The following is a 27177-nucleotide window of genomic DNA, read 5'->3' on the forward strand; positions in this document are numbered from 1 at the left end:
TTTTTTTTTTTTTTTTACAGTTATAAGAGTGTGAGCTATTTAGTCTCCAATTACATTCATACTTTCATAAGACTTAGTAAGGTTAATTTTTCGCTCAGTAACTCCTCATTGGAACGTCTGGATAGGAAATACATTTAAAGTTATCACTAAACTTGTGAATTTAGGCTGTTGCCAAGATCTCTTACCACTAGCAATCCATAAAAAAGCCCTGATGATGTCTATCAGGGTAGCTCGTGCATTGTGAGCTGCATGCTGGAGACTAAACTTAAAGTCAGCTACTTTGAAACTGGAGGCAACTAAGAATTTGGGAATACAAGTGTAGTAATTTTTCTTCCTACCACACAAAAAATAATTCCTATTTAATCTTTGCTTTTTAAGTGCCACCAGCTGTTCATGTTGGACAGGATGTAGGAAGGGATGTATGTGAGCTGAAGCCAACATGATTTGAATACAGGGCAAGTAAGGTCATTAAAAAACAGTAGTGCAGACTGTACCACCTCTGCATCCCACCTGATCACAAATTCAAGGTAACTGCAAGCAAGGTTTCACTTGCACTCAGGTTTATGTTTGGATTTGTCCTTTTTGCCTTCATTATTGCTTAAGCTTACAAGCCCAAGGAGCAAGATACTGCCTGCTTCTGTCCTAAGGCACACCCTGACAGGCAGAGTCAAGTGCCAGTCACCACAAGGGTGCCAAAGCCTCTCAACTGAGAGATGGAAACCATGGGATTCTTCAAGCAATGATCCCACTTAACCTGTTTGCCCCTTTTTTAGTGTTTTGAAACACATAACCAACTTTTTTGTATGTGTGCTCAGATACACTTAGTCAATGTATTTCAAGTTGTGAGAAGATTATCTGTCTTGTTAGACCAAGAGGTAAATGCTAATTTCATTTTATGAGCTAATCTTAGAGCAAGCACTGTAGGAATTCAAGCGCAGGATGTATAGAGGTGGGAAATGGCCAACAACGCTGCAGCTGCTTAATAAACTTTTGTAGCTCTGAACTATTTTAAGAACAATGACTTATTTTCTCAGCCTGTTGGTTCATTTTGAATAATTCGCTGCCTAGCCTAGGCATAACCTTTTTTGCTTTGCTTAAATGAGTATCTTCACAAGATCAAATTGAATGTTTTCAGTAGGCACTGTAATAATCCAGTGAGAAACTAGAGTTCAAAAAAACTGAGGTAGTTCAATAGTAGACGTGTAAACATTCATTACAGATTTTTCAGTAAAATATTGTGGTGTTGTGCTAGTTTAAACTTTAATTGAGAACTTGTAAATGTTTGGGAAGTAAGAGAAATATATTGTTCTGATAGTCTTTCCATTGAAGGCAGGGGGAGGAGATTTTACCACTGGATTAGAAGAACAGAAACCAACTGTTTGTGGAGTAAGCCTAGTGTTATATTTTCTGAATGTGTACTTGAACTTGGAGCAAAATGAAAAGAACAAAAGTGAAGGTAGCAGAAGAATGTACACTTCTAGAAATATACTGCTTTTTCCTGTACTGGTCTTGCAGAGACAAGGGTTCTGTTTTCTTTCCAAAGTACAATGACTACAGAAACATCTAAAGTAATGGAGAGGTCAAAGAAATCCCTGAATCAGTTTGATTACCTGGAGCTGTAGCAGGGCAGCAAATTCAAGCCAGAGCTGAAAAGGGGAACTAGTTTTCTCAAACGTTCTCAAGACCCTAAAAATCTATGGCTTTTAAATGGTCAGCATAGTAGAATCTGAGTCCTCTTTACTAAACCAGCTTAGTTGTAATGTCACACTTGCCCTTGCAATACATACTTGGTATCTCAAGCAAAGCAATTCAACTTGGGTTTGTTTCCTCATCATCTTCCTGCAGAGTGTACACAGTACTTTTCCTTTCTGGATTATTTCAGTATTTTTATTATTTTTTACAATGCATAAGTTGCTCATGTAGAAAGCCCAAGTAATTCTCATTTGTTAGCTAATCAGGGCTTTTTTAAAATGAGCTGGTTTTGTAAGCAGACTATGTAATTTTGCACTCCAGAAGTGGCACGACAAGAAGGTATTTTAAATGGCACAAACAGCACAGTCATGTTGCCACATAACCTAAGGATACCGCATCCATCTGCTACATGGTACTGTGAAAAAACAGGCTTTGAAAAGAATGCTTGGTTAAAACTACAGCTGGCATTTTGGAGGCTCCTAGCTAAATGCAGCCAGCAGTTGGAAAGAAAGTAAAAATACACAATGGCATGAGTCCAGGAAACCAGGGGTTTACCAACCCAACATCTTGGGTACTTTGGCATTTTATCTGTTCCACATAGGTTTCTATTGTTCTGCATGTGAAAACTGCAAATTCATTACTTAACAAGAAGTGTCTCCAATTACAAAAATACAATGAAACCTGGTGAGTCTTTACCACTTACCCAGAAACCAAGCTGCAGGTTTCAGAGTCACAAAGCTAACTTTGCTTCTGTTGCTCTTAATTCCACTAAAGTGAACTAGAAAAAGAGCAGACTGGTTGTTGCTACATTAGCAACTAATATTAGCTCTACTACATGAGGAATTACTGGGAGTTATCCAGCAATAGTCTGAGCTGTGCCAATGGAAAGTCAAGAGTTCAAGTATGTAAATATCTCTCATAGCTGTCAGTCTTCTGCACAGAAAACTGTTTATCTCCGGGCCAAGGCTGTAACTACTTCAAATAGCAGGTTATGGAAGTATATTTCACACAGTAACCTTTGAAAAATTTTTTTCCTGTCAACCTATACAACTTCATATGTATTGTTCATGCATTCTTTCTTAAAAACACTGCTGAGAAGAAACGTGCTGTAATTAGATGCTTGATCTACACTGCCATTACTATGTGGCGAGTTCTCTGTTTCAATAATGCTTCACAGGCCAAACAAAGAGTAAGAAAAAAACCCACAGTGTTCAAACAACTTCCACTGTGCTTTAATCTATATAAATATTCCCTGCATTTCATATTCATTTGGCAGGATAGGCTGTTTACATACTCTCAGACTACCAGTGTACGGCAAAGCATTTATAGTTTCAGGTGTTGGGGTGCTTAATACTGGGGGCCTAATTTGCTGCCATTTTTCTGTTCTAAGGTATCTTCACTGAAATAGTTGGCATGGAGAGGAGGGGTTCTTAACCTGACCAATTCACATGGTTCTGATGACAAAGTCAGTTCTCTTACAGCTGTGCACGGTGCTGAGCTGTCGTAGCTGAGCACAGCCTGTTCCAGCTGTGCTGCTGTACAACTGGTACATCACAGGGTACAGCCTAGTTCAACCTGAATATGAAGGCGCATGGGCCTAACAAACTCCAGCTGCACACAGGACAAGGTCAGTGTTTCACATCGCTCTGTAAAAGGGAACTGGAGTGTCAGGGAAACACAACAGCATGAGAAGCTCACCCCTTGCTCTGCTCTGCGCTTGTTTTCCCTGCGCTGCAGCTCCCCAGAGGGAAGCTCTGGCTGCTGCACACAGGCTGCGATGCAGCTCCTCTGTAGTGATTCACCCCACTCTTCCACTGGGGTTAATCACTGATGGTTTTTTTTTCTCTTCTACTGCTTTCCAACTGTTCTCCTCCCAGTTGCTATTTAATACACAAAACAGATGTGTGTTTGGGGTTTTGCTCTCTGTCTTACAGCACAACTGAGGCAGCTGATTGTTGCTTAACTCAGAAGTAACTACTGAAAATCATATATGCAGTATGTTTGGTTCTTAAACTGCAAATAATTGCCACGGAAAAATGACAATGCAGAGCTGTAAGGAACTGCTGTGCTTCCCACTGGATTAATATTAGCCTCATCCCAAATAACTCTGCAAAACAGGGAGAAAGCCAACGGCCTGAAAGCCTTCGCCCTCCTCAGGGCCAAGATCTGACATGCAGTTTTCTGACTTCTGATTATCTTAGTTTCACAAATCTGAACAATGAAGTTGAAGTGATCTCAAAAGCCTAGGGCATGTCTCAATTTGAGAGAAGGAGGGAAGGATTAGTTCTCAAAGGGCCAGAAGTAATGTGCAGCCATGGCCAGTGACACTTAGAATAAGGCTAGAACTGCAGTTCAGCCACAGCGCTGTTACGAGATTGCTGCCGTTGTTAAATTACTGCCTCGTTTTATCATTACATGTTGAGCAATGGTACACATCTTGACACATGATTTTAATAATAGCTTGTAAGTGTCAGTGATAATGTAATCTATTTAACAATGAGCCTAAAGATTATCCAGAAGAGAGCATATTATGCCCTGTTAAAACAGCTAATCTGCATAAAACTTATGACAAGCCAGACCTTTTCAGTGTTTAATAAACTGGCTGAATATTCATTTTTAAGGCACTGTCCAAATTGGTTTGGTCACAGATGACTATTTAAAGCCCATTCCAAAGCTGGCAAATACACCAGGGAAATAACACAAGAATGGGGGGGGGGGGGGGGGGGGAAAAAAAAACACGCACCACACACAACAAAGTTGAGAGGCCAGCAGGCAGAAGTAAAGCTGTAATTGTGCACACAGTTGAAAGGATTATTGTTTGGGGGGGGGGGAATGCAACAACAAACCACCTCCCATAAACCCAACAAAAGACTGCCTCTAGCCAAAACCCCTCATGATTCACATCAGCACTAATGGGTCCAATTCTAACAAAACATAGGATGACATTGGTTTCAAGTACTTACTGGCCGCTTCTGTATAGGATTGGTGCAGGGCAGAGCAAAAAGTCAGATTCCACTGTTTTTGGTTTTTCATCTGCAAAAAACAAATCACATGAGCTTAATAAACTGTGCTGCTTAAATGAGAAGCTGACATGTGAACAGGCTATACAGTCCCTTCCCTCTCACAGTGTGCTGGTTACCATTTGGTTGTGTCTGGAACTTGCAAGCAAAGCAGGCCCAAGGGAGGGAATAAAGCTGGTGCTTTTTTTAAAGCCTCACCTTGAACACAGAAACCAAGAGCTGGCTTTAAATGTGAGTGTGAGCTCGCATTACGTTACTTACTTTATGTTACTCAAGTCAGCTCATGTTCTTCCAGAGAAATAATTTCCTAGAATCAAGACTGTTTTTACACAAAGTGGAAAAAATTATTAGGGATTTCCTAATTTTTGGAAGATGAAGGTTTGTTTCTAATTAGCGCCCACCCTGTGCACTGCATTCAAGACTTTTCTATCAGTTGTGATTGGAGTGCCTATTGCTCCAGTGTTTCTCATGCTTTTGAATCTCTTCACAAATCTCTCAAAACATATGAAGTATGTACTTGCAGAGCACTGTCTCCAGCACAGCACTCCTTTTCTGCCATTGTGAAAAGGAGAGGAGGGAGCTCTTTTCCCTGATGCCTTTGGTGAGCTGGGAGAAATTCTGCTCCTGTGTGCAGAACCATCCTCCTAGACTTCCCTATAGTAGGACTTAATTTCTGTACTGGAACGGCTCCTGCAAGCATGGGCTATTTCCTGATTAGGGGTGAGAGCAGATACATGATCTGCCAGATAAACTTGGAGATGACTCTGTCCTGCATTTCAGGAACCGGCAGGCATAGAAGTAGTTTAGGGGCAGCTGAAGGAGGAGCTGTTAGCATAAATAAGCTTTTCTTATTTGCTATAATCTGCACTGACTGCTTGGCCTAGATTCGGGGCTAGTTGTGAGGTGGGGAAGAGGGATTAGCACATTGCCATATGTTTTTGTCTTAATGGTATGTTTCATAGATTATTTTTCTATCCCACAGCTACATTTGGCAGGTTTCCTTTCTAGCATTTGGTAATGGTTCTTTATAAATGCAAAAAGAGAAACATGCCAAATGCATCTTTTAAAACCAAAGGAACTGACAAAATAAGGGTTTGCTCTGAGGCTGGTCCCAAAGTGGAGCCCAGGCTATCAGTAAGGGGAACTAACATTGAAATACATCCTCACACAGGTACCCTCTGTTATACCCTCAAATGGTGAAGGTTCCACTGAGAGACTACCAGTTTTTCGTAGAGGGGAATGCAATGACCTAGGAACAATTTTACTTTTCTTGGGACCATCTGCTTCCTCCTGCTACTGTTCAAAGTGCCCTTCCTACCTTTTTGCCCAACCTAGTTCCACTGTTCTCATTTATGTTTCCCCTGAGACAAAAGCTCTTGGAGCCCAGCACTGAGCTGTAGAGAATGAGCTTGCGTATCAGGAGAAGGATCACATTAAATTTCTGAATTTCCTTCCTATAGTAGTCCCTAAACATTTGCTGTTGTCCATTGCTGAAGACGAGACCCTGGGTGGGTTGTAGCAGGCCTCTGGCAAGATCCCATACAGCAGATTGTGTTTTTACGCTGCAACGTATAATAAATACATCACTATGCCATTCCCCTCCCTTTGTGGGCTTTAGCACACCCTTTCCTGAAGCCAAGAAAAAAAAAAAGGCAGCCCAGAGATCTAGTTGGAAATTCTCACATCAGATGCTAGCAAGTATTTGGGGGCTTCATTCTGTCCAAGTATAGTTATTTCTACCATGGCAAAGCAGACATACATGTGCCATACTGCTATAAAAGACCACACAATCAGAGAAGCAGAGAAACCAGAGTCAGAAAACATTTCAAAATGTTATTGAAAGACAACGTTCTTCAGACATTCTTCAATGACACTCATCTAAGCTGTTAAAAGGCTTTCTAGGTAACCTGCTCCAGCCTGAGAAATGTTTACATGAGAACCATTCTCCTAATACCTCACCTAGATCTGCTGCAGAATTTGAAGTGTGTTACTTCTCTTCTCAGTGGATTTGGAACACCCAGCTTATTCTTTTCAGCCCTGTAGCAGCCCATAATTAACAATTACTTTGGCCATTCTTCCTTTCCTGTAGATGTACCAAACTGACCTTTTCTATTCCTCCTTACAGCTTGTGTTCTGGACTCCTGCCCATCCTTTCCAGCTTCCCCCTGGACACTCTCCACAGTGGGTTCATCCCACACTTGTAGCACAGAGCACAACAAAATTCAGTTTCCTAGGGGCTACTGTTGGCTGCACAGCACTGCAACCTACCAGCCACTAAGCCTATTCGGTGTATGCTGCCAGTGTTGCTACCAAGTCATGCTAAAACTTTTACTATGATGGTAGCACCCACCAGCAGGACAGAGAAGGCTTATGGAAAATGGTTAAATCCTTCCTTATCTCGTATTCTGTAGGCCCTTAATGCATCAGAAGATCCTGAATGGTACGAACGTCACCACAAACATAACCATACTGATGCAAGTCTGAAAACACTCCTGTGAAGAAGGTATGTGCTATTGTTTTAATTGCTCAAATGGGCAGACTGGAGTGTAGAGAAGTGACTGCTCATGGTAAACATGTCAGAAGCAAAGCAGGAGCAGAATTCAGGTCCTGTAGCTGGGGTCTCAACTGTTTCCCCTAGGTAGTGTTAAATTAATTTTATTCACGTGGACTAAACTAGTCTGTTTCCCCACTTCTCCAAGTAAGAAAGGTATACCATGTTAATAAATAGACAACTGCAGCAATAACGTGCAGCCACGTTCCAAATTCTAGCTCTGTGAAGCTAATTTATGCAACAAGTGTAAATAAGCAAGCTACAGTTTAATGAAAGAAACGAAGGTGACAATTTTAATTGAAAGTGAAAGGAAATTTATACAAGCAGAATTTATTTACACAGGTTGCCTTTATCCAGAACCACTGTGCTCTTCTCTTATTCTTCCAATTTATTGCAGATATTTAACAGGCAGGAGAGCCCATTCAAGTATATATGATATCCAGAGTAAAAAAGAAAATGTACTGGAAACACATGTTCAATTGGGTAAGAATTTAAGACAGACTAATATAAAAATCAGACAGTAGGTAGGGAAAAAATTAGTTGTTTTTTTTCTACAGGCCCGGTTTGGTCATTTTCCAGCCTGGCTTGCTTCTAAGGAATACTGCTCGGAGCAAGAAGTTGGATGTAGTTATACTAGCCCTCCTCTTTAGTTTAGTTTTAGATATAATAAAAAAGTCATGGAGTTTTCCATTAATGGCATTTTTTCCACCATCATGTACCTTGTGCCAGTTCAGGGAACAGAGCAGCACAAGGAGACTAATCCAGATTCTGGCATGGCTTTTCCTCTGCCCTGCTGCAAGTTAATGCATTGAGCAAGAGAAGACCAAGTCCTGAATATTTTGCTGAAAATTCAATTCTCTGTGAGCATACTTATCAGATAGCAAGAGGATAATAGTTTGTGCTACCTCTCAGTTACTTTTAGAGTTTTTCTAACTTATGCAGCACTCCACTCAGAAAGATTTCTCCTCTGTACCTGTAGTTTGACAATTGAATAACTAAGGATTGTAACATCTGGCCAATGGTGAGTACTAATAAAAAAAAAAAATCAAAACCAACACCCATCTGTACTCCCCTCACCCACCCAAAAACCACAGATAACACTACAGGGAAAATGACTGCAAAAGATGCCACAGTTACTCTGTCTGAAGCAAAGTTCCTTTCCACAGGTCAGGAAACTACAGTCCTGCTGGGGGTCTGGTTGCAGCAAGATGTGCGACCAGGTGTGTGCTGCTTGGGACACTAGACTGATGAACCATGTCAAAATACAGGGATAAAATAGTACCAACTGTTCTGACTTGGCCTTATTCTATGCTGTTGCACGATCTCCAGGAAGAGGACTCACTCCATGTCATGGAACGGGCACCCAGGCCCTGCCAAGCCCCTGAAACAACCAGCATGATGGCTCCACATCTGGTACCCCAGACAGAATGGAAGAGATGACACTCCCAGATAACAAGGTACGTGCACCTCAGAAAATCATGATGAGAGCTTATGTCTTGGCCTGGGCCTTCATGCACTATGGGGTGCTTGGTCACTCTGGGTTTGGTTTTTTTTTTCATTGGGTAACATCTGCTCAGGCAAACATCAGAACCAGACAGTTATCACCATGTTCATTCACACAGCCAGCCAGGCTGCTAAACACCAGTCACTGTTTACAGCTAATGGCAATTGTTAGCAAATCCAAACCACTGAGGAAGATGTGAAATAACTTGCATCCTCTTACTAATCCTCAGAATTTTCCTGTTTTCCTCCTCTATCTAATTTTTCTCTTTTGATGTTATTTAAATGAGATAACAAGAAGAAAATAAATCATTTATTAGGAAGTACAAAGGCAGATCATCTCAAACTTTAATACTTACGAAGTGTAGTTCCGTTCACTTGATAGGTACAAGTAACACTGTCGGTTTTCCCACCAAGGGTTAAGCCGCTTCCTCTAAGAACAACTTCAAATTCCTCTGGAGAGAAAAGCAAAAACCCAAAATCACCAATCTTCAGTGCACTGCACTGTTGGGCAAGGAGAATTTCAATATAGCCCCCAATAAATGAAGCACAACATTGTAATGCTTCTAACTTACTCGGGTCTCCTTTTTCATTAAGCCATGTTACTGCTTCTTCAGCTAAGTCACTACAGGAAAGATAAAGATTTCTTCCCAAATCTCTGTCGCTGAGGCAGCCCTATTAAAATGGAAGTTGATTCTGACTATCAACAGGATCTGGGGCTCAGCTGCACAGTAAGAAAGAGTTTCCCAGTGCATGCTCTGATAAATTGGAAATCTGGGTCTCATAAGAAGACCCCCAAACCTTGTTTGGGCCAACTTAAAGTGCCAGATGAAGAAAACATTTCTCCTTAGTACTGTTTCCTCTGGAAGTTGCATAAGGGCCACACTACTTGTGAATTTCACAGAGGAGTGAAAATGGTTTGTTTACCAAGGCCACTACCTCGTTGAGACAATCCATGTTTATAATAAAAATATCAAAAGGTTTTGCAACTACCTTATTTTGATAGGCCTCAAACTGTGTGGATTGTGAAACTCAGAAGACAAGCCCTTAAGATTTTGAGCAACTCCTCTACTTAATAAACACCACAAAAATGTAGTCAAATGCTTTACTGCTAACATTCCATGCATTTGGGGCAGGGCACTAGAAATACTGTAATGAATTTATATGACCGTTCATTATTAGGATTCCCAGAACTTTGCTCCGTGCCCATAGGTAAAACAGTATGTGGGTGTCACAGAATAAGTTCGAGGGGAAGCGCAGAGCACAACTGACAGGAGAGGGGCAGATAAATGCATCTCGAACTTTCACACGCATTACCTAAGTTCTGATGTAGGCCCTGGAAGACAGCTCCTCTGAAGAGCAAAATGAGTCAACAGAGAAGGGTCTGATCTTTCTTAAACTCCTTAAGGATTTTTTTAGAGATGTTTTATTCTAGAGACCTGTATGGTTTTCCTTTGGGTCAAACAGGGAAATCACAGTCCTATAATAACTGAATATTATTTTAAAATTATAAAAACTTACCTCCCACACAGACACTGGATGGCTCCAAATATAAAATCTCAGTGCAAGATTGCTTCAAAACCTATTGCAAAGGAGGAAGCTAGTTATAAATAGGTTTCAATGTACTATTTCAGTGAGAAATATTATTTTAAAACAAATGCTTGTCCCTAATAGATACACATGCACAGCTACAGGTTTGATTTGCACAAGTCTGGCTTTGTAGGACATTGCCTTGACCATGTAAAATTTCTGCATGCCTGCACAGACAAGTCTCCTTGGATTAGTTTGTTAAATCCGGGTCAGTCTTTTAAACATAATGATGTTTGATTTTGGTCTTGAAATTTCTGTCTAGATCCCTAACCTAATTTTCCATGAACTCCAATCCTAACGTCTAAGCCAAAAATTACTCACAAGGAGCCTGATCCAAAATCTAATCCAGTCAAAAGCAGTCTTCCAACAATCTGTGGGTCAAGCCAAGTGCACATGATTCCAAGTGCTGGCACCCTGCCCTATGTAAAGCAGAGCAAGAACGTACGGTGCTCTTGACTGCGCTGCCTTCTGTCGCATCGGGTTTTTTGACTGCTGTACCAGTCAGCCTGCTTTGATTCTCCAACCAGGCAGGGAATATTCTTCCAAATGGCTGGGACAAAACAATACTCCTACAGGTGACTTAGAAATACAAGGGATGGACCGTAAGAGAAAGGAGGAACTAGACACCTTTAACCAATTTGTACTTAGAAGTCTCAGACACCCCCCTTTGTTTCAGCCAAGACACGTTTTACTATTTACAAATACATGAAGTGATCAAGTTATCCACAGACACTTAAGCAGAGGTGTAAATAGCCCCAAGTGTTGATTGCTGCAGACCACTTCATTTTCCATTCACAACCAGTGTGTCTCAGAAGGAATGGGTCAAGCTTGTCTGACTGCAACTGCTGCTAATCCAAGCGTGAGACCGTACTTTCCTCCCACTGCCAGGGTCTCAGCCCTGCAGCAGGGCCCCAGCTCTACTTGTTATTTCTGTCCAGGAAAGAGATGTGAATACCTATTACTGAAATGCTGTTCCCATTCTCTAAACAGGTAATGGCATTTCTGCTAACTCAGTGGAAATGAGTCTCTTGAAGCTTATAGGGTTAAACACACATAACAATCCACAATTTAAATTCCTTCTATCTTTGCATGATAATGTGAATAATAACGTGTAATTGTGGTTTTGTTTTTTCTGTGGTTGGACTCGATCTCAAAGATCCCTTCCAACCATGAAGATTCTGTAATAATTTTTTTCCCAATGTTTTTCAATTTTCCTCTCTGAAAACTTTTACTTCCCCTGTAATAAGTGGTGTATTTTTAGCAGGCATTCCTATATAATACTACATGGAATCAGAGTCCTTGTAATCACGTGCCTAGTAGAAAGTCCTGTTATTGTCCTGTCACTACCTCCATGTGCCAAATCTGTGCCTGCTCTTGAGCTGGCCTAACTGTCAGTAAATGTTAACTCTGCCTTAATCTTAGCTCATTTTTCCTTTATTTAAATAAGCCCTTTTTTTTTTTTCTGAACTCTGTCTCCTCTACTTGCTAGTGATTTCTGTTGCTATATATTCAGAGCCGGCAGAAACAATAACATATTTGTCACTGTACATACTAAAAACCATGCCAAGAAAAATAATAACCTGCCTTGTTTAACACTTTCTATATCACCTGTCTCCCCACAAACTGTTGTACACGAATTACCTTTTAGTGCTTCAAAACCCATTTGTAAACATTAAGTAGTATTTTAAAAATAGAGACCTTGCAGGTGCATACATTTGGATGAGAAACAGGAATAGAGATCTTTGGAAAGAATGTAGTTTGAAGTTCAGTGCAAGTTGACTGGTTTATATTAGCTGAGGTTCTCGCTTCCAAAAAAGGACTTAGGTTTTGATTCCTATTTCAGTGTAGAGAGAGGAACTGTTACTTAGTTTATTGGGGGAGGGGATATTTTGTGCAAAATAAAATACAAAAAGACTAAAGCATTCTACTCCTTTACTGTAAAAACATGTTCCGTTTGTTGTTTTTTTTTCCTCTGAAGAGAATGAGTCACACGAAGAGTCCAAGTCAATAAGACTATAGATTTCCTTTAATTTGAAGTACAGATCTAGCAACTGGCAGTATCAAAGCCTACCGAATTAACTTTTTTAATTATTATTTTAAAGCAGCACAATATAGACAGGGAGAAACTTTCCAACTCCTATCCTGTCCCCATTTTTCCAGTGTCTGATGGAGCAGGGCCACATTATGAATTGGGGGACGGGGAGAGGAGAAGATAATGACAGACATAATCCGTCCTGTCTTGGAAAGTAGTAATTCTGTAATTGCATTGGATCTGATAGTGAATTTTCTAACACTGTGTTTCCAAATGCAATATAAAACAGGAAAAGAACCTATAGATTTAAGGATAAACTGGGCCATAACAACGGCAGCGTACAAACCAAAGCATGCATATAATTTCACCTTTCTTCTCCACTCCTCTGCCCCCTTTTAAAAATTTGAAACTAACCTTAAAGTCCTTGCTGTGGAAACCTGGGCCGCAAAGTCAGCAAGATTGAAATGAACTCTACAAAAATCTGTACTACACTCCCTCTTTGCCAGTTCAGGATGATCAGAGAATGATCTGGCATTGCTGCTTCATTATTTAGAAACCTACTGCCCACAAGAAAAGTTGAAATAATTACTATATAAGGCCATCTTTGGATAGGGTAGTTAAACACTCTGCTGACATAAATTCAAATAAGACTATAAATTGCCTTAGTTTAACAGCAAGCAGGGAGAGATTCAGAGAGTTGATGTCATCCATTTCATTTCCAGAGCGCCACACCAAATATAGGGCTCTCTTCTCCCAGGCTTGCCAAGGCTTTCCTCCTAGCCCCCTCCCTGAATGCTAGTGTCCCAGAAAGAAACACTGCCCCACAAAACAAAGTGCAAAATAGAGTGGAAACCTGTCAGCCTCGGTCCTGTTGTCTTGCAGCTTCCGAAATGGGGTTCCTCCAAGTCTGGGACAGTCTGTGCTATGGGAAACAGCTGGAACCACCCAGAGGCTAATGAAAGTGGGGAGGATAACCTCAGTCACAGGTGGGGGCTTGCCATTTTAATGCTCGTTAGGAAGCACGTGCAGCTGCTGCAAAAAGAAGGCAGTAGAGTTCTGCTCTTCAAGCTAGTCACTCTCTTGTCCTTAAAGAAAATGAGATGTGAAATGGAGGCCCCAAATATTCTCTTATTCAACAACAGACTGCTGAGGAAACTGTTCTGTAGCTCCCCCATATACATAATTTGGTACATCATTGCCATATTGCAGCAGCAATGATTAAAGAAAGATTAAAAAAGATGTTATTATGATGTTTTCTACAAACAATTATTATAACAGCTACCTCAATAACAAGCTGCATGAAGGCAGCTTATGCTCAGTGCTGAAAAAACTACACGGCATAGCTTCTGAGGGTCAGCTGAAGGCAGAAGAGCTTCTGGGGCTCTTGGTGAAAATCACATCTTACAGCTATTAAGTGTCTGGCTAATGTACAGTTTCCACAGCACTCCTCAGTAATGCAAGCTAATCATGTCAGAATACTTTAAAGAGCAGAAGTTATCAGAATGAGGCATCCAAAAAATCCCATGGGCACTCAAAACCAAACTCACCCTTGGTTCAAACTCACCAACATATACTGGGATTCTGTTTGTGCAAACAAGCTTTTCTTTTCCAATAGGGTCACTCATAAACCAGCTGCTGGATTGCTCATTTCTGTCTGTGAGCCAGCTATCGTGTTCCTTATCCACGCATGTAACTTCAAGCATATGAATCTTCTGTTCAATACAGTGGGATGAGATCCTGCCTTACAGTTAAAGGTGTCTCTTGCTGGATCAAGGCTTTGATGTCCCACACAGAAAATTAGATTCTGCTTCTTTCCACAACAGTCCTGCAGAACCTGGCATACACACAGTTCTCAGAGGCTCTGTCCTTTAGAGGAGTGTCTATGTACTCAACTCCTGCTGTCAAACCCTTTCTATCAGCTCAGCAACAGCCAGGTGTGAGGCAATCGGCACTGAACTGTTTGGCTCCTGAACAGCTACCTGGAGCTCAGGTTTTCTCTGTAAGTCCTGCATTGTCTGACTGTCACCTATCTCCATCTCTCAAGCTATTTCAGACTCTGCGGAGAGTTTTGTGTTCCATGTAAGTTTAATCTTCCTCAGGCACAAACAAGTACACATTTAATTTTTTTCTGAAAACAGTTGTAGAAAGACCATTTTTTTTTTTCTGAAAACAGTTGTAGAAAGACCATCTACTTTATCAACTTTTCAGTTTGGGACTGCTTTCTACCTAGCAAAATTTTTTTTCTGAACAACCTGATTGTAAATCAGTACTTAAAATCTGTATCAATCCTTATCATCAGTGGCATGGATTTCTATGCATTTCCCACTAGAAGGTTCCCGAAGCCTTGCATAAACTTCACAGCCCACTTCCTAAATGAGTGGTTTAGCATTTTTGTCATTAATAAAATATTTAATTCAATTAGAGATGTTTTACAGAAACATTGTCAGTTTCTGACCTGTAGGTGTCTGAATTGAAAAACAATATCATGTTTTGTTAGATTTAAGCTGCAGAAACAATACACCTACGCAAACAATTACATTAGCATAGAAAAGGCAGATGTCCCTGCAATAAATTGCAAAAATGCAGCCAAATAACAAGATGGCATAAGGCTCACTAGTGCTTGTAGTCTTTGCAAACTCCACCTCTGTTTATAAATTTTGCCTTCTCACAGATCTTGCCTGTGCTTTCTGTAAATGTTTCTTCCCGTGGAAAACATGCCTTCTGCATCTTCTAGTACCTCTTTGACTTGGCACAGACAGGGCCCAGCTCTGCTCTGACTCACTTTTCACCCTTGCTACTGCCTCTTATAAGTTCTCGGAGTTTAAACTGTGCAGCAGCACGGCTCCTGCAGCCTTTTAAGTATTTTGACTACCATCCACTCAGAACATACTGCCGAACAGAGCTGTACCATGCGGCACAGTGTTACATGCAGGCTAAAACAACAACTTTCCCTTCCAGCACTTTAATGAATTTCATGTTCCAAGAAATTGTGAGAACAATGCAGTAGTAACGAGCCATGAGCAACCCAACTGTACATCGACAATTAACAAAATACGCTAAGTGTCAATTTATTTCACAGCACCATTTGATTTTGCTTAGCCCCAGTATGCAGTTCAAAAGTTTTTGGCAGCAGTCAGCACCATAAATCATAACTTGCACGGCATCTGTTCTTCCCCGGAACTGTGCCCTAAGTTCAGGGTTTGGGGTAGGTCATCAGCACAGCTGGATTCTTTATTGAACCACCACAATGATTTTTAACTCTACTGTTCTGAAACTGGAAAATGGTCTGTGGATATGTGTTTGCTTCCTGGTAAAAAGATTAGTATAAATGTGAAGTGCTGGAGGAAAAGAGCTCATTACCACATTTTGATCAGACTTGGCACACTAATAATTTTGAACCAAGGACTTCCCAAGTCACTGGTGGCCTTTACTCCCTACAGTTCAATTCCAAACATGCAATTCTGTGTTTACATCATTGCTCACTGGAAGCTTGACCCCCAGTCAGGCTGGTTTGACTCTTTACAGGGGAAGACAAAATGGTTTCATGAACAGAAGTGGATGTACTGTAATAGACAAATGTACCTAACTTGCTATTGCCAGCACCAAGTTTTAAAGGGGAAAAAAATCTTCACCTTTAAAAAACGATCTTGTTTGCTACACTCATGTATAGCAAGACGTACAAAATGTGTTGACAGTGCAATGTAATCACTTCCATGTTCTGTGCACAAACATATACTTACAGCAGTATTAGCTGCTGCTCACTGCGCTCTGGGCTTGCGCCTAGAGCTCTGCCTATTGATATGCCAGCCAGTCATGTGCACGCTCACGGCAAAATGTGTGCTGCACAACTGGTGCTGCCAGCCAGTCATGTGTGCGCTCACGGCAAAATGTGTGCTGCACAACTGGGAAAGATGGCAAAACAGCACCAAAAAACCCTTAAATGCTAGTCTAATAGCAAACTCAAGATTTTCTATACAGGTTTCCACCCCCTTTTCTCTCCTCTCTCCCTTCCAACTGTGGGGTTCATAACTTTCCCTAGGGATGCTATAAACACAACACCTAGTGAGCAAAATATAACCAACCACGAGGAAAGCAGATCTGGGAACCATGGTAAACTGCAAACATAATTAAAACTGCATAAGCTTTGTTCATAGCGTGATACACAGAGAGGATGTGCTTTTCCTCACGTGCTGTGCCAACCGCCTTTTTCAGTTAAACTTGAAACCAGCAGCACAGAGTTGCATCTCCTTTAGTTCTGCCCTCCACAAAGATACAGCGGTAAACATGCTTAAGTTAGCCACCTACAACCTTGTAATTGCTACTGCAAAACACAGATACTTCATTCCATAAAACGTACTGAAGGAAGGAGGGCAGGAAGGGAAGATGGCACACATTACAGCTAACTGACAAAACAGTGTCTGAGGACCGTGATAACAAAAGCGCATTTAAAACTACCTTTAGCATTACTAGTCTCAGTTGGATCTGTGCACACAAGCAAAGCCTCTGTTAATTGTCAGCTGTAACACTCAAGTTCTGTCGACCTTTTCCTGATCAGGGATTGCCTACACCTTTGGGGTCCCACGGAGTGCTGATCAGGAATGCCCCACACCTGGGGCTGGGGAGCAGCTCTTTCAGTGGTCGGCAGGAACCGAGCTGCATGGGGATATGGATATAGCAGTGTGTCTAAGTGGGGCCTAAAAGGTCTGGGTCAGAGCTGCTTGAAGGTGTCTGAGCTTCTGGAACAACGCTCTGGAGTGAGTCCCTTTTCTGGTAAGTTAATAGTTTCCTGAGCTTCCTCCCAGCTTGGAGCCGTGAAACTCCTCAGAAAGACGTGTAGTGAAAACAGTGTTGTTCTGTTGTTTGCTTTAGCCGTCTCAGGGTAGGCTGGGCCAGCAGCCTGGCTGGCTGGGGTGAGTCAGGCAGAACCTATCAAAGCTGAGTTCACACAGATGCTTACTTTACTTCCTAAAACTACTTTGCCTTACTTGTGCTGATTGGCTGAATGAGGACTGTGTTTAACCCATGTTTCTGTGTGGTTTTATTTTTCCGTGAGTCATTTAAAAGTACTACTGGAAGCTTTATTTCTCTTTTTTTTTTTTTCCCTGTAACTTAAAGCTTTTTTTTTTTTTTTCCCTGTAACTTAAAGCTTTTTTTTTTTTTTTCCCTGTAACTTAAAGCTTTTTTTTTTTTTTTCCCTGTAACTTAAAGCTTTTTTTTTTTTTTTCCCTGTAACTTAAAGCTTTTTTTTTTTTTTCACTATTGCTGAGGCAGTAAAAAGGAAATGAAAGTAAAGCAGGAGGTGTTTAATTGGTGGAATGGACTCATTTGCTATTTTTGTTCTAGAGAATGAAATGCTGACTATCCATAGATCAGTATTTTTTCATACTGAATTCATTGAACCTTACAATATGTAATAGTGAACACGGGTGAAATCAGGGTGGTGAAAAACATAGGCTGTATATATGCTGGTATCACTGCAGCTTTCCCTCATTCATGAATTGTTTGGGGTTTTTTCACCTGAGTAAGAGTTATGCCCCCTTATGTTGTAGTAGAGTTAGGCTTTAAAGACAAAGACCTGGATTGGGTCTGGAATGTAAGTAGAGCTCTTGATTTCAGTGATTATTTCTATGATTCTATGATTATACTTGAGTAACCTTAATCACACTCAGGATCTCTAGGTCAGAAGCACCTTCACAGCACACCTTAGGCTTTAGACAGGCCAGCTTCTCCATAGCACAACTAGTGTTTAAATTCCCTGAAAATGCTTGCTTGTTTTTAAAGCAAGACTTTCCATTTCTTCAGATAGTGTCACAAGGTCCATGTCATTATAATCTGAGCTTAATGAAAAAGAAGTACTAAAAAATCCCAACCCCAAAACGTGGGATCCACATGCAGAATGGAATTCCGTACTATATTTATAGGTCAGTCTCACATAATGTGTCCCTACTGGGTTAAAGCAAGCCCTATCACTTCCCATTCTTTTCCCAGCACTAATCTGTGCAGAAAGCGGTGAGGCAACAGGACCACCTCACACTACATGAGAGAAAATCAGTTCAAGATAACTTGGAATTAAACACATGCTTTTAGAGGAAACACCATTTTGATGCTTCTCTCCAACAAAGTCAAGGCAAAGGAACTACAGCAGTTAATACCTAATGAGATCTACCTCTATCTGCTGCCAAACATCTGTGCTCTTAACTACAGCTCGCTGCCAATTGCAGCCTGCTTCCTGACACTGCTCAGCACTGCCTCAGACAAAGAGCCAGCGTACGGGGGGGGTGGGGAGGTTGCTATCCTGTCCCCTATCTAAATGAAAAAAAAATAAATCCCTGAGACATATGGTCTTGCATAAAATAACCATCAGAGAGAAGCCTGGTGCAGTGTCAGGTTAGTGAGAATATTCTAATTATACAATGTCTAAGCAGTACCTCATTTGCAGTCACTGAGTAAACCAAATGTAGATGACAAAACTGTGGGTCATAAGAGATGCGTATCTTAACAGCATCAGAACCTTTACCCTCAAATTACTAAAAACAACCCTAAGCCCATTACTTATCAAGTAATGTAAATAAGAATCAAGACAAACTGTTACTTTCCAAAACAGGAAAAAAGTTGTTTGGGCTTTTTTTTAATTAGTAAGGAAAATCTGGCTCAAAGAAGAAACTTATCACTAAGGAAACACGAGATTTCATTTGGACTTACGAGTGCTTCACTTTAAGCAAGTTTTACAGCATCCCTTATGTAACAGAAGTGATAGCCATGCAGGGAGAGCTGACAAGTCAGATCCAAATCACAAGGCACAGGCATGCTCACCCAAACTGGAACCATGTCAGTTATGTTGCTGGCTTATCAAGCTCTCTGTTCTCCTGGAGAACATTATATGGTTTGTAATATGTCAGAGAATGTCAAATTAAGGGCTGCACAGCAGTGAAGGGTAGAGCAGAAAGCATTCTATTCCAGGCCATTGATTCCTTTTAACAACTACATACAGTAATTCCCAAAACTATCTACTCAGTCTCAATCACATGGAAAACAGCACAGCGTTAGTTCTAAACCTTGCACTCCGCAGCTTGAATATTAGACCATCCAAGGGGATTAAAGAAGATGACTGATTTAATCAGAATAATTCTTTTAATGATAACTTGTTGCATTTCTCCTCCCCCCACCTCCTTAAATGTTTAATAGTTCACTTCCTGGATTCCCAGTGCATAAACTGAGCATATTTTCTTCCTACAGGAAATGATCCAATTAACTTGATGTATAATTGATAATGAACTGTTTAAGCTGATTTTGCTCTTGAAAAATCTTAACAGCATGCAGTCAGTTGGCTGACCCTCCTCCCCTCATCTGCAGCTGAGGGACATCATTTAAGGAAAAAGGGGGGAGAGGATTCAGCATACTCAAAGCAAGATAGACTAGAAAGGAATTTCAGCTCTCGTGAGCTGACTGGCTCAGGGCAGAACTATCGACTACTTTAAAATAACGTAGTCCCTGATTACCACTGAATAACCAAGTTGCTTGCATCTTGGCCACCAAGACACAAGCAGTTTAGCCAGAAGAGGCTCAGTAACCGTTCACATCAGAGATACTGCACATCTACCAGAACGTATAACCTTGGAGCACTAACTGGTGTGGTTGTTAAGTTTCCCACTCTACTCTGCCACCCTGTCCTGTCGCCTTAGAGCAGGTAGCAGTGGGAGATGCTGATTGACTCCTATGAGTTTAACAACTCGCTATCACCCCAGTGCAAAGCCAGGTTAGACCCAGCAACTGCTGCTGATAGCACATCTAGCACAGAAGGCCTCAGAGATTCACAGAGAGAGTGGTGGTTTTCCCACATAAAATGAACAATTAAAAGGTGAGCATCTGCAAAATGAATACACAAAAAGAGAGCTTAACAATTCTATTTCTAATCCTGATATAATTCTTAGGAAATTTTTTAACAATTAAAGATAAAATTATTCTCGACTGAACTTTTTTTCAACTGACTACTTCCTCTGAAGTTCTGCATGTATCAGTTCCTGTATTCTTATCTGATAAGTTTTGGTGGGGTTTCTTAAGTACAAGATATATTTTAACTTCCTGTACTAAGTGCTGCCAACTCACTTTAGTATAAAAATGTGTTTAAGTCTACTTAGAACTGCCACACACTCTAATAACATTACTAGAGTGAGTTCCATTAATATAACTTCTAAAGGCACAGGCCTTGTCTGATTCTGCCTGCAGACACAACAGGCAACTTTCACTCACAAATCAGGACTCGTGTTTGCTTAGGCGGAAGGGGAAGCAGGGATCTTTCACTGCTTTTCTTTTTCAGAATATGGCACATAAAAGCGATTCAGATTTGCTGAGCTGTGCAAAGCACATGCACAGAAACGTGCCATGAAAGCGGGCAACACATGAAAAAATAATAGGAAAAATTGGAAACAAAACATCATACTGATTTACAGTGGAGTGTTATGGGAACATTACAGAAACTTCAGCCTTAGGAAAGATAATGTCTTATCTAAAGATTCTATGTGTTTGATTCAAGTAGTAGCAGTGCCTTGGCTCCCAGCTCCTTCATTTGATTGCTTTGTCTCGTTATTCCATGATTCATCACTTCCTAAGTAACCAAACAGTTAAAATGGGCAGTGTTCAGAACAGCAACGTTTCCTGCTTCTATCAATACAAACATCTTCTGCTCTCTTCCTTGACAGGGAGTCCAATACTGGTTTTTGCATTACAGGGGAAAGTTTCCCCGAGGTATTATCCAGCACTCAAGGCTGCCAGCCCCACAGTCTCTAGTCACCTTGCAGAAACAGAGCCCTTGGGGAAATTGTGAGTCTGACTGAGCTATTTAATAGGCACAAAGTTTCCACAGTTTCTCCCAATGAAAGTGCTGGTTCAGGACAATATCTGGTTGGATGCAAGTGAGGCACTCTTGAGTTAGCTTGCTCACAGACTGCGTGCTTACAGCTCAGCACCCTTCTATCCAGAGCTGTGCAGCCTCCCCAACGCTCCCCCAAAGCCAGGTAGAAGGTGCTGGTTTGGTTATGGCAAACTGACTTGGATCTAACAATGTAAATGATAAATTCCCAACAGTTCTTCAGGAAATGGATATACACGCATACACACAAAAAAAACATATATAGGGAGGGAAAGAATTACAGGTTTCGCTATACAGTACTAAACTGTCACATGGCAAAATAAAATTGTGTGCTCCCAAACCCTCACAGTTTGCACTGCTATGGCTTGCTCATGAGGCCATACTCCATGTAATTATCAGCCAAACTACATCAGTAAACTGTTCCTGATAGCATAATAACTTGCCTTCAGCATTTTTACTTTAAGGTCTAGACTTCTGCTTAGATTTATGTACCCTGACAATGCTGTTGAGTTACTACTTTGTAAAACTAGATATTAGCAATGCCAGAAGAGCTGGAAACTTCACAAAACAGTTGCCTCTTCACAGAACTCTACAGAGTTTTGAAGTATTAGTTGATATTATTCAACAGAAACACAAAAGAATAGTGGTGCCTAAATCCTTAATCACATCACTGGGATTTTATCTGAACTAAGAAGGTCAAAACACAGTGCAAGCTTTTCAACATCTGAGCTAGGTTTTCTCTAAATGTTGATTTCAACTGTCTTGAATGTTAATCACTGGCCATGATTAAAGATATTTTGTATATCTGTCTAAAGAAAATCAATTGGAATAATTGCTTAGACCTCAACTGCAGAAGCAGGTAGTAACACATACTCTTATGATGAAGCTCATCATGGTTTTTTTCCATGAACAAAGGCAGAGTAACTGCTCATCTCTTCTGGAATTTGCTAGAAGTGTAACAACACATAAGCTAAAATATTTCACAGCTGAGTCCAGTAGAGATAAATGTAGCGGAGGCTTTGAGCAGGTCTCCAACCATTCCTACTGAACAGTTTTGCTTGAGAGTTTTTTATTGCTGGGTCGCTGCCATTTCTGTAAATGTATTTTTTTCTGAGCAAGAAGTGTTCAACAATGTTCATGTAGGGTTTCACAACTGCACCTTTGACACCACGCTTTGAGCAATACTTCTGCATGCTTGTGATGTGGGTATTTCATTTTCATCTGTTTTGAAATCAGGTTTCCCATTTAGGACAGTGTCTCTTTGAGCTTGTATTCTCTAGCTAACTTGTAAACCAAAATGGATTTATAATTGTGACTAAAAAGGAAAACTGACTATTTCATGTTCAATTACATGTGCTTATCAATCTTATAATGCAATGACAGTGAATTGTCACAATCAGTCAAAACCCCGCCAAAGAAAATTGAGTTACAGCTAAGCAAAAAATCATGTTAATATAGCTACCACACGTGCATTTAAAAAAAAAAAAAAAAAGCCCACCCTCTAGGTAATTTTTTTTTTTTTCACTAATTTTTTTTGCACTGGGTAGCACAAAAGCATTATTTCCAACAGAGAAGGAGAAACATGCTTTCAGGAATGAGAAACATAAAATTATAGTTATCACAGGAAATCTCTAAAGAACCACAACTATCTATGGATGCTTCCATGCACTCTCTGTGGTAAAACAGGGACAGTGACACGGTATTGTTCTCCCACTGCTTCCAACAAATATATTCAGTGTGCTTACTAGAGAAGCGAAAAGGAGAGTTTCAAATGCCTTGACAGCCAAATGAAATTCCAGTTGGATTCAGTGCTTTTCAGAAAGCTGTAAGCAATATTCAGGCTTCTACCATTCACTGGCTTTCTTTGACCCCTTATCCCAACAAATGAGATTGATGCAGGTTAAGACTGAAATTATTTGATGTGTTTCATATCAGAAAGGCCTTCTCATTCTCTCTTTTTTATCAGCAAAAACATTTTCCACTGCCTTGATGGCCATATGTAGTAAGCCAAGTGTTGCAATGTCTATTCCAGCTGCAGTCTGTTCAGTCACAGTTTAAAGGAGCAGACAATGGGTTTGAACCATAGAACATTGTACTGGGAGTTTGCTTTGTACAGTCCTGTCAGCGCCAAGCTGTTATCTTCAAACAAGGTGTTGCCATTATATGCATCTTTTCTTGCTCTACAGCTATGATATGCACAAACCTGGGATTTTTACACTCAGGTTTTTCACAAGTGCCAGAAGAAGCTGGATTGAGGCTCATGCAAACACCATCTGCCGAATCTCTTCCAAAAAGTTTCCCTTGCTCTGCCCACCAAAAAAGTGGAGGTGCTTGAAAGCTGCTGGAAAGTACAAAAGAGGCAGACTGGCACTACTGCTAGTCAAAGACTGCCCCAAACTACCTTGGCTGACAATAGGGGTACAGGTTATGCCAATCTTCTGCATGTTTAAATTACAGACTCTTCAAGCTGAGCTCTTCTGAAATTGCAAGCAACCATACTCCGCTGCTTCCCCGAAGAGCAAGAAGAGTGCAGAAACCTGACTCCTCAGAAGGGTCTGATCTGCAGGTCAGTGACCCTTCTTGGAGGGGAAACTCCCAATGCAAAAGTCTTTACCCCTTCATCTAGTTCTATCTTGACATACACATTTTGAAATGCAGTATCCTTGGACAGTTAATGTAATCAACTGGGGTTAAACAGTCAGCTCTTACAAGTAAGTCTATCACTAGTGGCTTCAATGTTGCATGATTTCACACTAGCAGAATAACTCATTCTTGTAAGTCTGTAAAATGGCATAGAATAAGATGTTAAAAAAGAAGTACCACATGGGGTGTACTGCCTTTTCAGAAAAATAAATGTCACTGCATGAAAAGATTGATTATATCTCTTTAGAATGCTCAAGGAAGATTCTGAAATTACATTTATTTTAAGCAACAAGAAGAAAAATAAGTTGTTTCATTATGACATTAACTTCCACAAAAAACACACTACTCAAGGGAAGTGATAAATTCATGGCTGCATAATATCCTGTATGTGAGTAGTATCCTTTATTTAAAAAAAAAAAGACGGAAAGGGAAATGGATTATAGTGGGATCTCTCTCAGAAAAAGCATTTCATTATTGCTTTTGACTTGACTTTTGACAGTAAGCTTTTTTCAATTTTCCTGCCTACACGCAGCAGTAGCACTGTTAACTTTGCATAGAACACAAAGCCTTTAGTTTAGGATGAGGCAAATAAACGAGGTCCCCACAACCGAAGGTGTCTTCTTGATGCACAGATAAAATACTGTCAAGCCACTGATCCCAACCAAAATGCTCCTCTTGCTTTGCTTTCTTGCAAATCACAGTAATCAGTTAAATGGCCTCACCTCACCAATGGGAGATTCTCATGGCACACTGGAAAAAAGGCACTAAAAGTCTTACTGGGAAAACAAGTGGTGGAAGTCAAGGCTAAACTGTATTTAGAATGCTTCTCTGTGTATGAAGATTTGGACAATTCCTAAATTGCACTCATTCCTAATGATTTTAACCAATTGTTCTCAACTCTCCCACAGTAACATTTATTTTTTTTTTTTCAGGCTAGATCTATAGCAGCTATTTCTCAATGAATCCCCCTAAAACTTGCCATACATGTATGGAGTCCTCACACTCCACACAGGGTTTGAGCATGAATAATTGCAGGAGTGGCAGGCAACATTCATTTACAGAACTACATCTCTAAGAGAAGGAAGAAAGAATTTAATATATTGCAATTACTGATTTAGGAACCAATTTTGCCTGGAAAAGTAAGTGGGAGTGGAGAGTATGCTGTAATCTTGAGGAAATGTTAAGCTTATTGCCTGATACTCACAGAATTTATTATCCCTTTAAGTGCTTGGAATCCTCCAGTGACAGGGAAGACTTGCTCTTTTGTGTCAGCAATTCTTTCAAGCTTTGGAGAGAGAACACATGCAAACATGTGAATCATTTGGCAAACTAAATTCGTCAGGCTGCTTTTCACCCTTAAAATGTAAATGGATGTCTAAAAACAACTCCCATCAACTCGCAAAGCGAAGGAAAATTTTTATTTCCCTCTCACCTAACTATGACTTTTCTAAATGGGAGGACATCCTACAACCTACTGCAGTAACGAAATGGTACAGCGGCTAGCCATCCTGTCAAACTACCACACTAAGTAAACCTTTTAGGGCCTGTATCTTGGCAGCAATTTTGTAACTTGTTTCAGAATTACTTTCCCTGCTTGTTCTGCCTTCCATTAAAGAGCAGTGCCTTCTGTAGTAAAGAGTCTTTTCCATACTTCTCCGTTTCAGTCACTTTCACATTACAAGGGTAGCTAGAGCCTTCAATATGATGTAGCAACTCCAGAAGAGCTTTCAGTCAATGAAGGATACTTCTTTCTTTTTCTTATCCCAAGGCTGTTATACATGCTGCTTGGAGCTTGTCTACAGCTACTCTGTTGATGCGACCTGTAGCCTAATCTGGTTGTCATCGTAATGAAAGTGGTTCTCCTTTCCTGCTGGCAGCTACCAGTTAGCAAGGGTATTTCCGAGGGGTCTTCTCAGTAATGGAAGTGACACCCACACACTCTATTTATGTCTATCTACACATCTGAGTGTCTGCTTCCTGAGACAAAGGAGACATTATACTGTCTAATGTAAGTAAAATTAATTTCTATATTACTTAACTGTAGAGAACCCTGTGACAAGATACTCCCTAGTAATCTAAAATAATAATGTTCTTACCTGTTCTTGTACAAAATCAAGGACACCAACACAGTAAACTCTGGCTCCCAGCTCTCTGGATTTTTTTGCCTGCCCCAGAATAGAACAGAGGAATAAGAATTTTTTCACTCAACAGACAACACCCAAATTCTGTAGAATGTAACATGTATTTTCACCCAGAGCTCACCTCTTTCTCTGCATACAAGGGAACCTGGCCATCTAGCTTGCCGTCTGTCAATGCAATGATAATACTAGAAAACCTTGAGGCTCCTTGATTCGCAATTTGCATGTTGGCCTGAAAACAGAAAATATTTATCGAGCTTAAAATTACACCTGAACTTTTTACCAAGATACATCCTCTAAGTCAATATAGCATCTGAAATAACATTCAGCCTCATCTTCAAACCCATCTCTTGTGACAGTCCTCTGCCCCCTTTAACTCACTACTAACAAGGAAATCATTCATCAGTATTTTCCAGTCACCAGTGAGCCCATCTCCGAAGTGCTGGGGTCATTAACTGATCGACCCTTGGAAACACTTGATTCTTTCAGGATAAATTCTCTCCAAGTTGTGAAGCTCGCTTCTCTTTAGATCCACCATAAGGTTTCCTTTGCTACCCCCTAGATTTCAAATGCCAGTCAGTAAGTTCCAAGATATAAAAAGAATGGCTTGAAACTAAAGTATTTTTTTAATGGCAACAAACTTCTGTTTGCCTAGCTTTTCAGCCCACAGATCACAATTGCAAACCTGGTTCCATAGACAGAAAGGAAAAAACTGAGTTTCTATCCCTAACAGTGAAAGTGCAGATCCTTAATTTATCCCTCACCTTCAAGGCCTGAGTCTTTCAGCACAATCACAAAGTATACTTTAACTGTACATCTCAAGAAAATACAAGCAGTTGGGAACTCAATAATTAACATAGTCCAAAATTAAGACCATTTGTCTTGAAAATGCTGATCTGTGCACTAAACTCTCCATAAGCACGTGCTCTAGAAGGCACTGTTAGACTTGGAGCTCTACTAAGCTGTGTGTGACTATTTACCATGTAATTGGTATGCTGTGTTAACTGTTAAATTCACAACAAAGAACCGCTCTCTACTGCAAATGATTGAGTCAAAGAAATTCCATATGGCAATTTTGTGTGATGGCTAGTCTTCTGCATGGGGTTTGCATAGTATCTGGGCCATCTTGGGACCACTTACAC

General features: G+C 40.5%; 1 protein-coding gene across 2 annotated transcripts in view; it reads right to left on the minus strand.

Moving 5' to 3' along the window:
• The window catches only part of ANTXR2 (anthrax toxin receptor 2), a 100253-nt gene that overhangs the window by 63236 nt on the left and 9840 nt on the right, over nt 1-27177 (minus strand). For both annotated transcript variants that reach the window (XM_014938363.1, XM_014938362.1), the window contains exons 4-9: nt 26160-26267; nt 25994-26062; nt 25102-25182; nt 10285-10345; nt 9123-9218; nt 4656-4725 (exon numbers count right to left, since the gene is read on the minus strand). In XM_014938363.1, the coding sequence (XP_014793849.1) occupies nt 4656-4725; nt 9123-9218; nt 10285-10345; nt 25102-25182; nt 25994-26062; nt 26160-26267 (485 nt within the window). The remainder of the gene's footprint in view (nt 1-4655; nt 4726-9122; nt 9219-10284; nt 10346-25101; nt 25183-25993; nt 26063-26159; nt 26268-27177) is intronic.

This window comes from Calidris pugnax, unplaced genomic scaffold (assembly GCF_001431845.1).
Source record: "Calidris pugnax isolate Ruff unplaced genomic scaffold, ASM143184v1 scaffold72, whole genome shotgun sequence".
NCBI classification, from domain to species: domain Eukaryota; kingdom Metazoa; phylum Chordata; class Aves; order Charadriiformes; family Scolopacidae; genus Calidris; species Calidris pugnax.